At 40.5% G+C, this 12299-nt stretch overlaps 1 protein-coding gene across 3 annotated transcripts in view; it reads right to left on the reverse strand.

The window, feature by feature from the left end:
* Positions 1-3426: 3426 nt before the first annotated feature.
* lrp4 (low density lipoprotein receptor-related protein 4) overlaps positions 3427-12299 on the reverse strand; it is a 353204-nt gene continuing 344331 nt past the window's right edge. For all 3 annotated transcript variants that reach the window (XM_034195478.1, XM_034195486.1, XM_034195495.1), the window contains 5 exons: positions 11931-12045; positions 10364-10428; positions 8756-8843; positions 6641-6782; positions 3427-4774 (listed from right to left, as the gene is read on the reverse strand). In XM_034195478.1, coding sequence (XP_034051369.1) covers positions 4433-4774; positions 6641-6782; positions 8756-8843; positions 10364-10428; positions 11931-12045 — 752 coding nt within the window. In that variant the 3' untranslated portion in view covers positions 3427-4432. The remainder of the gene's footprint in view (positions 4775-6640; positions 6783-8755; positions 8844-10363; positions 10429-11930; positions 12046-12299) is intronic.

The following is a 12299-nucleotide window of genomic DNA, read 5'->3' on the forward strand; positions in this document are numbered from 1 at the left end:
CATCTCTTCCCAGCAGAGGAAATAAAGGTGGTGGTGCTCTGCTTTTGTATATGCCCAACATTGTCCCCCCTGATCTGGCGGAGGGTCTGGGCTGCTTTGTTGCATTTGTCCCTGGTCTCAGCAGGCCTGGATTGGTTGCCCCCCTGCTGTCAGTTAGGTCACTGAGTTTGGCTTTCGATGTGGGAACCATAGCTGGAAGTTGGTGTTGCGTTTTGTTGATCACTTTCCAATTTCTAAGGTTAAGTGTCAGCCTCCTCCCGATGTGGGTCATTGTTCACCAGCTGGCTTGGTCCCTCTGTTCTTGCCAGGTCTTCCAGTGGATGGCTCAGCTCGAGGTCTTTGTAGTATTTCCTCTGACCACCTGAACTGTTTTTTGCTCAGCTGGGAGTAGATCTGATTGGATAGTCGGCTGTCATCTATCCTCACTAGCAGTTTTAGTATTTTATGAGCAAAAGATGGGTTTTACAAAACACCCACTGAAATGTTTTTATACAAAATAAAAAGAACTGTAATCACATTTTACTGTAATAATGTGGTGGGAGAATATTTCTTCAAGCAACAATAAGTGAGTCAATAACCAATGAAGCAGCAGTTTCATTGAAATGCAATTTTATAATAAAAGATAGCAAAGAGATAATTCACTGTCACACAACACAGCGGGTTAGTACTGCCCTGTAAATACATATACAGTCTGTTCATATTTACACAGAGTGAGAACCAAAACAAACAAATCATAAATACCTTTTTTGTTAACTTTACAGTAACTAACCACAGCCGGCTTTTCTTAAGAGCACTATTAAATAACTGGCAACGTCCCTATAATTTACAAAGCTTAGAAACACAGTGGTTAACATAATCCAGCAAAAAAAAAAAAAAAAACCAAAAGTGTTCTCCAGTGAGTAAAATTAATACAAGTCTAAAAACAGTCATCCCTTTGTACAAAACACTATACAATATATTTTAACAAAAATGTACGTGTAATTAAAATCTGTACAGTTGAGCAATCGAGGAGGGGGGCGCTATTTGAGCTGGGGTTAAAGAAAAAAAATTTCAACCGGGTCGCCATGGTGCCATGCCAACTGTTTTTCCTCACCAAAAGACCCCCGAGGCCCCAATTCATTGGCTTCAGTGCTTCATCTAGCAGCAAATCAGCAAGATGCTGAGCTTGTAGAAGATACTTCAAAATATGGTTTTACCAAGTATGATATATTTGTGAAATAACAGTATTTCCTTGTATCACAATCTGACACGCCGACAGAATGGTTCTGTAAAGTGTTAAATAGAAAAGTAATAAATTAATGTGAAGCTGGAAGTGAGATTGTTACAAAGTAAACCATAGGCAGCCTTTCCAAAACTGTAACCCACCCAAACACAGCCGTTAGAGGCCAAAAATGATGAAACCTGAATGTGTTCCCAAAATGTCCAGTTTCGCACATCGTAAACTGTTACAACCTCATCTCTGAGGGGGGCACCGCTGTTCAAAAGCTCCCACCGTGACTATCTGCTGTAAAGATATGATGCCTCGCTGTCAACAACACAGGAAGCTCAGCAAAAAAAGTGACATTTCCAGAGCTTCTGCATTTAAACCTGAAGCACATTTATAGATTCACAATATGTAACTAGAATGTTACGCATATTTGGAACCTCACAGAAAATTTAATAGACCTGAAATTATATGAAGAAAAAAAACTTCAGCTATCAACTTGAACTAAAACAATAAAGTGTTAAGAATACATTTAATTAAAAATAAATAAGTCAGAGATTTCAATAGTAAAGTTAGTTTGACAAAATGCTACACATTGCTGTTTGGAGAATAAAGACCCAGTTCTGTTAAAAACACAAAACTTTAAAGACAGATGGTCGCCGTAGAAACAGATCTTTTCAGTTCATGACTGAATTCATACAGTCACAGGAATAAAATCTAAATATAAGGGAAAAAATAATGCTCAGGGAAAACATTTAGCAGATTAAAATCCTAATCTGATTGGAAAATATTACATTGATAAACATGGGAAAGTTGCACATATACAGAAATTCTGTACACGTTTTAGCATTTTGATGAAATTTAGTTTGATTCCTCCCCCTCACTAAGGAAACAATTCGTTTTGAAATGTCAAAAAACATTTTGGTTGTATTTAAGAAATTTAATGTGAAGTTAAGTTAATAAAAAAAAAAATATATATATATATACCCACACACTCAACAAAAATATAAACGCAACACTTTTGGTTTTGCTCCCATTTTGTATGAGATGAACTCAAAGATCTAAAACTTTTTCCACATACACAATATCACCATTTCTCTCAAATATTGTTCACAAACCAGTCTAAATCTGTGATAGTGAGCACTTCTCCTTTGCTGAGATAATCCATCCCACCTCACAGGTGTGCCATATCAAGATGCTGATTAGACACCATGATTAGTGCACAGGTGTGCCTTAGACTGCCCACAATAAAAGGCCACTCTGAAAGGTGCAGTTTTGTTTTATTGGGGGGGGGATACCAGTCAGTATCTGGTGTGACCACCATTTGCCTCATGCAGTGCAACACATCTCCTTCGCATCATCCGTGAAGAGAACACCTCTCCAACGTGCCAAACGGCAGCGAATGTGAGCATTTGCCCACTCAAATCGGTTACGACAACGAACTGGAGTCAGGTCGAGACCCCGATGAGGACGACGAGCATGCAGATGAGCTTCCCTGAGACAGTTTCTGACAGTTTGTGCAGAAATTCTTTGGTTATGCAAACCGATTGTTCCAGCAGCTGTCCGAGTGGCTGGTCTCAGACGATCTTGGAGGTGAACATGCTGGATGTGGAGGTCCTGGGCTGGTGTGGTTACACATGGTCTGCGGTTGTGAGGCTGGTTGGATGTACTGCCAAATTCTCTGAAACGCCTTTGGAGACGGCTTATGGTAGAGGAATGAACATTCAATACACGAGCAACAGTTCTGGTTGACATTCCTGCTGTCAGCATGCCAACTGCACGCTGCTTCAAATCTTGCGACATCTGTGGCATTGTGCTGTGTGATAAAACTGCACCTTTCAGAGTGGCCTTTTATTGTGGGCAGTCTAAGGCACACCTGTGCACTAATCATGGTGTCTAATCAGCATCTTGATATGGCACACCTGTGAGGTGGGATGGATTATCTCAGCAAAGGAGAAGTGCTATCACAGATTTAGACTGGTTTGTGAACAATATTTGAGAGAAATGGTGATATTGTGTATGTGGAAAAAGTTTTAGATCTTTGAGTTCATCTCATACAAAATGGGAGCAAAACCAAAAGTGTTGCGTTTATATTTTTGTTGTGTGTATATATATATTTGGGGGTTTTTCTGATAGCTGTGCTGTCTGACAGACACGACAACACCAAGCCAATGACTGCTCAATAATAAATAAAATCATTTTATTATTGGATATTATTACTGTTATTACTAGAAACTCATTTTTGCTTTTTTTTTTTTTTTTTTTTAAACCCCCCGGAGAAAGCAGACACTTCTTCATTTTAAGAGCAAATTTTTCATAGTGCAGCATTTTGCAGGAAAAAAAGGGAAAATTCTGATAGTATTTGATGTACACCAAGAAAATCTGTCACACTATTTTCCCAAAAGTGGACGACTTTAGTCTTGAAATCTCTGATTTGCACCCCCCACCACTGTGACACGTCGTGCTGGGTTCTTCAGTGGCAAGCTGGAGGTTATAAAATTATAAAAAAAAAAAAAAAAGACGACTGACTGAGGTCTTTCTTCCACTACTGAGGAAAAAATCAACTCATCAAATGCAAACAAAATCATGTAATTAATATGTTTCATCTGGAAGTGAAGAAAGAAGCATTGGAGGCTGTGGCAGTCTCCGCCCTTTGGGGGGGGAGCTGTGGGAGTCTCCGCCCTTTGGCACGGTCATAAATACTTGTGTAGAATATCTGCTGCACGAAGCTCGGCACATGTTCTAAAACAAAACGTCCAATAAACCCACGGTGACGTACAAAATGTTCATAAATAGAGTTCAGAAAGACGAGAAGCGGCATTCAGTGCAGCGGGCTGCGGCAGGCTACAGATTCCAGCAAACTGGTTTTAGCTTCATCTGGAAACCAAAAAAAAACAAAAAAAAAAAACAAACTTAATGAAACAAGAGACAAGGAGGACAATGAAACAAGGAGGTCCTGTAAACAGAATCCTGCTCACGCTCGTGTCTGCGCTTGTGTCCTCCCAGAGTCCTTCGTCAGATGTCTTTCTGCCTAACGGCAGTGAGGTCACTGCTCAGCACAGCAGGATGGAGCATCAGAGACGAAAGCCGTGTTTCCTAAACAGGTTCTATGTGTGTGTGTGTGTGTGTGTGTGTGTGTGTGTGTGTGTGTGTGTGTGTGTGTGCATGCATGTGTGTGTGTGTGTGTGTGTGTACAGCTATAAATACAGAGGGGTCAGAGGTCATTGCTCACACCTCACTCTCCGTGGAGGATTTGCGTGTGGAGGCCCAGCCGGTGTCAGGCAGGTTGTGCTGGGGGTGGCGCTGCGGCGTGATGGCAGAAGGAGTCAGGGTGGCGATGGAGGAGCACTCGGAGGCCTCCTCCTGGAGGAGCTGCTCCGTCTCGCCATCATCGAGCGAGGCGCTGCTGGCCTGCAGAGACACGGTGTCCGTGCGCATGCAGGTGTGCAGGCCGCCTCGGGAAGGTTTGATCTGCTTGAGGTCATCCCAGTACAGCTCGTCACTGGACAGGAGACACACCCCCTCCACGATGCGGATTTTCTCCTTGGTGTAGCCTCCGTCCCCTCCTCCCTGCACGATGGGACAAAGTCAGTTACAGCGGTTTAGAAGGACAGCCCGTCTACCTCATCCTCCACCGAAACTATCCGGAGAAGGAAGATGAAGTCCAGATAAGGTCAAAAATCCATCTCAAACAGGAAGTGGCTCCAAATATAGCAATGACAAAAAAAGAAAACAGAAATGTATGAAACATGAGCAAGGTTATTGTATTCATGGTGGACATTATCATGAAGGATTAATCAAACAGCAGCACCGCACTCCACAAGCTGTCCTGTTCAAATGCGCCAAACCATTTGTCATTGGGTTGTTAGTTTTCCATTTTCAGATCAGATCTTGTTAGTACATCACTATCAAACAGTCACATCCTGGGACATACGGAGACCTGAAAGTCAAGGATGAAAAAGACAACAACCAGGGCGAGAGGTTTATGAATGTATACGCGATATAATAAATCCAAAACGGCCACCAAGACGGCTGCCATTATGAAAATATTCCAAAACTCTGCCTCTCCATGGTGATGATTTTAGTTTTGGATTTCAAAGTATTTCTGAGTTATAAGCAGTGATTTTGATGATGGCCATTTTAAGGTCAATGCCGAAATAAAAGATCAGATATAACGCTATAGACCTCCTCTTCTTTGGTACTCATGTCATTTTTGCATGCCCTAGATCACAGATGTCAAACAGATTCCAGAAAGGACCAGAAAGGGTGCAGCTTTTCTCTGCTCAAAGTGATGCTAATCGGTGAAACCACCTGCTGGAGTTGGTGGTTGCAAAGAAAACCTGCATCCTCTCGTCCCTTTTTGGAATTTGTTTAACACCCCTGCCTTAAAGGAATTTCATTAACAATATATCACACAGTTTCCTCAAAATGACATTTCTCAATGACCCAAATCAAGGTTAATTTGAAGGTCAAGAACAAAAAGAAATGTGAGGTGCAAAGCTTCAGACCATCCATAGATAACTGAGTAATCTATGTTACTGTACAATTAAGTAATTTGAAATCCTTTTACTGCAGATAATATTTCTGTCAAGCCCTGCTTTGGAAACAAAATAAGTAAGTGCATATATAAACAGGGCTTATTTTATTTGACTTTTAATGTTGCTGGGCAAAGTAAGGTTAAAACTAAGCCAGGTTAAGTGTTATTAGCTTTATTGATTGGGATCCATCCTTAGAAACTCAACTAATGAACAGATTTTCACAAACCTTGGTGAAAAATATCAGTAAGCTCTGGAAGCTCAAACACTGTCACTGCCAGTTGGGACATTTTAGAAATATTGCTGAGGTGAAAAATAACTGCCTGTGCACTGATGAGAGTTATAATTAAAACCATCATGTGTGCGTGACCGTGAACAGCGTGTCTCGTTACAACCAGACAGACGTCTGGCCTTATTTTTGACAAAATGATTCAGTAAAATTAATCGTGACAGCTCTATGTTGTCACTTGCTCTTAAATTACAATATAATCGATGCCTGAGTTTAGCATTTAGACACCTTGTTGGATTTTTAGGTTAGTTTTAGAAAAATGAGTCTTAAAGTAACAGACACTGGCATGCCACCAAACGCAGAGCTTCAAAATGGCAGCAATCAATATTCAAAAGCAGGCTGCATGCAGTGAAAAACAAAACGAAAAGTAAAAAAACAAGTCAGCACGTCTCCTTGGGTGCAGCGTCGCTACCTCTCCGTGGGACAAAGCAGGTCAAAAGATAAAGGGAGAGAGGGAGTTGTAAGGATGAGAGTTCTGCAGTGACCAAAAGGACAAAGAAAAATAAGAGTGGCGAGGTGATAATCAGAAAGACATTTATCTGTGGCACCCCGACGGCCACGTACGCTATGACCACACTAAGAAATCTTCAACACTCCGCCCCCTTCACATACCTCTTTCTTATATCGAAGCTGGTTGTATATGGGAGGCTTCTGTGACGCTTCGATCTTCACCTCCTGCGTAGATGTCCGGTACGACGGGTTACTGTAGGTCAGGTTACTAACACCCGGGTCTGCAAACTTTGACTTTTTATGCCTGTCAAAATGAAGATAGAACAGCACCTGACTTACAGCACACTACTGCAAGTCTTCAAGTTACTGCAAGTCTTCAAACATTCAACCTTGAAACCTGTGAACTATCCATAACCTCTCAACTTTTAATCAAATTCAGTGGACCTGCACAATAAACACATTTTCTGGACTGCTACTTGTTTTTTTTTTTTTTTTTTTAACTATTCTAGGAGGTCTTGTGATGCAAATTACATTCAGAAATCTCAAGTCCACCACTCAGAGCTTGTCTCAAAAGTAAGATCTCCGATCCCACTAATCTTGCCGGCTTCAAATACAACGCCCACTCTTCCTGTATCGATCAAGTGATCCCACTTCAAACAAAAACTGTCTCCTTCACACACACTCATCCCTCTGGTACACTCCTCAACTCCAACAAATGAAATCCTGTAAACATCGACTAGAAAGACTATTGAAAGGTTGTATGGACAACGTGCAACTTTACAAGAAAACTCCCAGCACATCTCAGTCCACCTGTTACTCTGACCCTAGGCACTCTGGCTCCAACAACCCCAAGACTCTCTTCTACACAATAAATATACTTCTCAAACCTACTGAAAACACCTCCACATCCTTCATTATAGTAAATGCAACACTTGCATTTAATTGCAACAACCTCCTCCTCTCCTCACACTCTGGCCACCTTAACATTCTCATCATGTTAGTTCTCACTGCAGCTTTTGACACCATCAACCACTACATTCTCGACTCCTGCCCAGAATCTCATCACATCATCACTGGCACCAGTGTTTTCTCCTGGTTCAGATAATTCATCAGTATTAATAACTGCACCTCCTCCGTTGCTCCTTTGTCTCAAGGCATCCCCCAAGGTTCAGCACTTGGGCCTCTCCTGTTCATCTTCTATATCCTCCCGCTACGTAACATCATATGCAAACACGGCCTCCTTTTCCGTTGTTACCCTGATGATGTCCAGATGTACATCTCCACAAACCAACAATTACCACAACAACCTTCTCCAATCTGACAGACTGCTGCATTGAAATTAAATCCTGGATGCAATCTAACTTCCTCCAATTCAACTTTGATGAATCTGACAATCATCATTGGTCCAAAATTCCTCAAAAACAATGCACAAAATACCAAATTAAATAGCTGATAATACAGAAAAAAGGTGCAAATTATACTTTGGTGTGACGTGGACTCCAGAAAATATGAAATACGGAAAGCAGATCACATAAAACACATTACTGACATTAAATTATAGAAATTAAAATTCTAAGTATGCTGCCACCATGAGCCGAACATAGATAAGCGGCAGTGATTATCAACAGGATAAATGAATCTTAGGATGGCAAGCTATAAAACCAAGTCATAAAAATGTATTAAATAGTGAAAATCAAACTGAGTGTTGCTCAATGTGGCCTGTAGCAAATTTAGGAGTCATTACTCTACTTCTACTGCACAATAATGAATCACCTATCTCAACCCACTGGTTGTTGAGATAACGTTAGTTATCTCAACAACCAGTGTTTAAATGTTGACATCTTTGTGGCATAATTATAACCTAAGTCAGTTATAACCTGATTGATATAAGCACCAAAATGGTAATGTGATAACTGCAGCAGACTGGACATCTTGTGATTGGATGTTGGAACAAATTCATAAGACCACATGAATTTGTGAACATATCATTCACGAAAGTCAAACGATATGTTAGTACCACATATTTTCAACATCAAAACGCTGGTTGATTTATGGGCGATTCCACTAATTGCAGTAATTGCGTCTGATGTAGGTGATTTCACTTCACAGTAAGCGTCCCAGTGTAAGTGACCTCTCTGAGAGTTTCAGTTTGCGTCTCATGAACATGCTCCAGTTTGTAGTTCCATGTACCTGGGTTCTGTTTTGTGGACTTTATTAAACTGCTGATTGTATACGCTCAGTATCTGGTTGATGGAATGCAGTCAAGCGTAGACTTACCTGTAAATGATCAAGGTAGCAATGAGAATGAGAATAGCAAGAATGGTCAGAACTCCACCAATCACGTAGCTGATATGAAGTCCTTCCCCTACGAGAAAGATTAGACATTAAGGAGGTTGTGTGTTTACTAAAGTGTTCCTTATAATGATGGTAATCTTTTGGAAAATACATATGTAACTTTAACAACAGCTATTTAAAACTAATCAGTTCCACCTCTAAATCTACAGCTGGATTTTCCACCTGTCTTCATAGAAGGAACATTTTCACATATTAACTCGTTTCTATACAGTTTGTGTCTTCAGTGGTGTTTGTCTATAATACATGTTCAACGTGTGCTCTACTATTTACATAGTAACTACAGTCAGAAGTATTTGGACAGAGGCAGTGTAGTGTGATTTTTTGTTAAAGAAAGATGCGTTAATGAAGAATTTATATGAAATGCCAGAACAGGGTTTTGTTGTGTATTTCTGATGACACTGAACAGATGTTTAACACAAAATATGTTTTGTGCAAAATGTATATTTTCTTTCAAGGGAAAACTATAAGACCAGAATTTGGAGTTAAAGGTATAATTGAGTGAAACTCAATCTGTGGAGAAAATGAATATTGGATTAAAAACATGGAATTTACCAGAGGAGTAAATTTTCATGGCTCAGGGCCTGTTGACCCAGAGATGAACCGACTAACCTGGTGATTTTCGATGACAAAGGGTTTTTTAACACCACCCAATGATCGAGACTGATATAATTATGATATAACCAAGAACTGATATAATTTGCATTTGTATAATGATGCCATTAATAACTGATTTTATTGGTGTAAGAAGTGCTAAGTTTAGAAAGGTGAGCCCATTTGGGAGGAGTCGCTGACCCTTGAAGTGTATAAAAATGCATCGTCAGTTATTGTGTCTTTGAAACTGTCCTTGCTGTTCCTGATGACTGGATTTTGCTTCCTTTTGCTGGCAAAAAATAAAAATTGTTGCTTTGGGATTTTGTTCTCTGATTTTTGTGGACACCTTTAAGAAAATGAAAAAATTTAACTCCTGTCTGGTGAGTAGGGACTTTGTCCTAAAATTCTGCACGACAGCAGGTTTTGTAATTTTGCTTCTGGACACCAACACAATTCAGCTGAAATGAAATGAGATGGGCTGGCGGTGGTACAATATGTTAGTTTTAATTCAAAGAATTTAACAAAACCTATTAAAGCCATTTTTACACTGGTGTGGTAAAGGATACGAAAATCCAAACCACAAATTACATAAAGATCTTTGCTACTGATTCAGAACAAGCACAATACCAATATAGCACATTTTGTAAAATCTAATGGGATTTTTATAAAGCGCTCTTAATCTCATTCTCTAAAGAAAGTATCACATCACCACTATGTTACTTATATATTGTAAAACATGTAACTGAACAACAATATTGTATTTGTAACTGAATTTGGGACAATACACTAATTCAACTGTCTGTAGAGCAAGTAGCTCAGTGGACAGGGAGCTGGTTTGCCAATATGTCGACCTGAGTTTGAATCATGTTTCACCCTCACCCTTCATGTTTGCACATTTTTGAGTTCCAGCCCTAACGATGAGAGAGCTGATATACTGACCATGCGGTGCCGTCATCACGTTGCTCTGTAAGCAGCCTTCTGCATCCAAGTTCTTGTCAGTGCAGCTGTAAAAATGAGACAAAAGCACACTGAGGAAATGTGACGTGTAACATGTTGGGACAGCACAGCTTTTCTTGCACACAAAACTCAAAATTCTGTGGGGCTTTTTTTTTTAAGCTTCTATAAACTGACTGCAGATTAGGGCTGTAACTATTATCATTTTAATAAAAAATTATGTCATGATATTTCTGAATAATTAATAAACAACTTCAACTGTAAATTTCAAAATAAATAAATAAATGCCAAAATTCAGCAGTGATTTTTATGAATACGAGGGCTGTCAAAGTAACGGTCCTTTTTATTTTTTTCAAAAACTATATGGATTTCATTCATATGTTTTTACGTCAGACATGCTTGAACCCTCGTGCGCATGGGTGAGTTTTTCCATGCCTGTCGGTGACGTCATTCGTCTGTGAGCACTCCTTGTGGGAGGAGTCGTCCAGCCCCTCGTCGGAATTCCTTTGTCTGAGAAGTTGCTGAGAGACTGGCGCGTTGTTTGATCAAAATTTTTCTAAACCTGTGAGACACATCGAAGTGGACACGGTTCGAAAAATTAAGCTGGTTTTCAGTGAAAATTTTAACGGCTGATGAGAGATTTTGAGGTGATTCTGTCGCTTTAAGGACTTTTCACGGTGCGAGACGTCGCTCAGCGCTCTCAGCCGCCGTCGTCAGCCTGTTCAAGCTGAAAACCTCCACATTTCAGGCTCTATTGATCCAGGACGTTGTGAGAGAACAGAGAAGTTTCAGAAGAAGTCAGTTTCAGCATTTTATCCGGATATTCCACTGTTAAAGGAGATTTTTTTTAATGAAAGACGTGCGGACGGGTCCGCGCGTCGGGACGCAGCCGACGCGGTGCGGCGGCACAGGAAAAACACCTCCGTGTTGATAACCATTTGTAAAATCCAGGTGGCTTTTGATGGCTTTCAGTGGAGTGAGTATATGAGAAATTGTTTAACAGCAGGACATGTTCCAACTTGTCCTTAAGGCTTCCAATGGAGGTGTTTTTCCTGTGCCGCTCAAAGAACGCTATTGGTTGCCTAACTGTGGCACAGAGGAAGCACAAATGAAACTCAGTCAACGCACAAGAGTCCGTGGTCACAGGTGGTCACACAGCAGAGGCACAGAGGACACTCAGTGAATGCACATATTGCCAAGAAATTTGGTCTTTACAATGCTGAAACAATGCACAAGGGACATTGGATCACTTAAACAGAAAGCTACTTTTGAACCTGTTGTGCATCCTGGCAATTATCTTGGACACACAAAGGATGCTGTCCTGTGTAAGGGACCCTTAACTGAACACACAACCTAACTAAGACTAATTGCAGACTTAAACATTGAAAATGTCTGTCCTGTCTCAGCGCATCATGAAAACCAGGATAAATCCTTCAATGCGACTTGCCAGATGACACTAGTGAACCAGTGGTTCTCTCATCATAACAAATAACACCTGATCATTTCCAAATCAAACTTTCCTGACGTGAGTCAAAGGGAGAAGCATACGTACTTGATCAGTGCAGGTCCACTGTGTAGCGTGTCCTCTGTGGCAGCTTTGGGAATCTTGTTGGGGATGGGGGTGCTGCCGGCTCCTCTGGTAGGCAGGGTGGGCACATATCCTGAAACTAATAAACACATTGTTCAGCAGTCCACATTTATTCATAGTTCACAAATCTACTTATTGAATCCCATGACAGCGATTTGCATCACCCCACAGAGGTACAGAATCTGTTGTAGGTCAACAACACAACTCTGCATACAACAACTGTACATTAATAGCCTAAATAATGACATCATACACCCGATTTATGGTGAGATAAAATGTGTCTCTAGATTATACTGAAATATTCAAATCACATATTTATTATTCTGAAGGATG

This window comes from Thalassophryne amazonica, chromosome 2, assembly GCF_902500255.1.
Source record: "Thalassophryne amazonica chromosome 2, fThaAma1.1, whole genome shotgun sequence".
Classification (NCBI taxonomy): Eukaryota; Metazoa; Chordata; class Actinopteri; order Batrachoidiformes; family Batrachoididae; genus Thalassophryne; species Thalassophryne amazonica.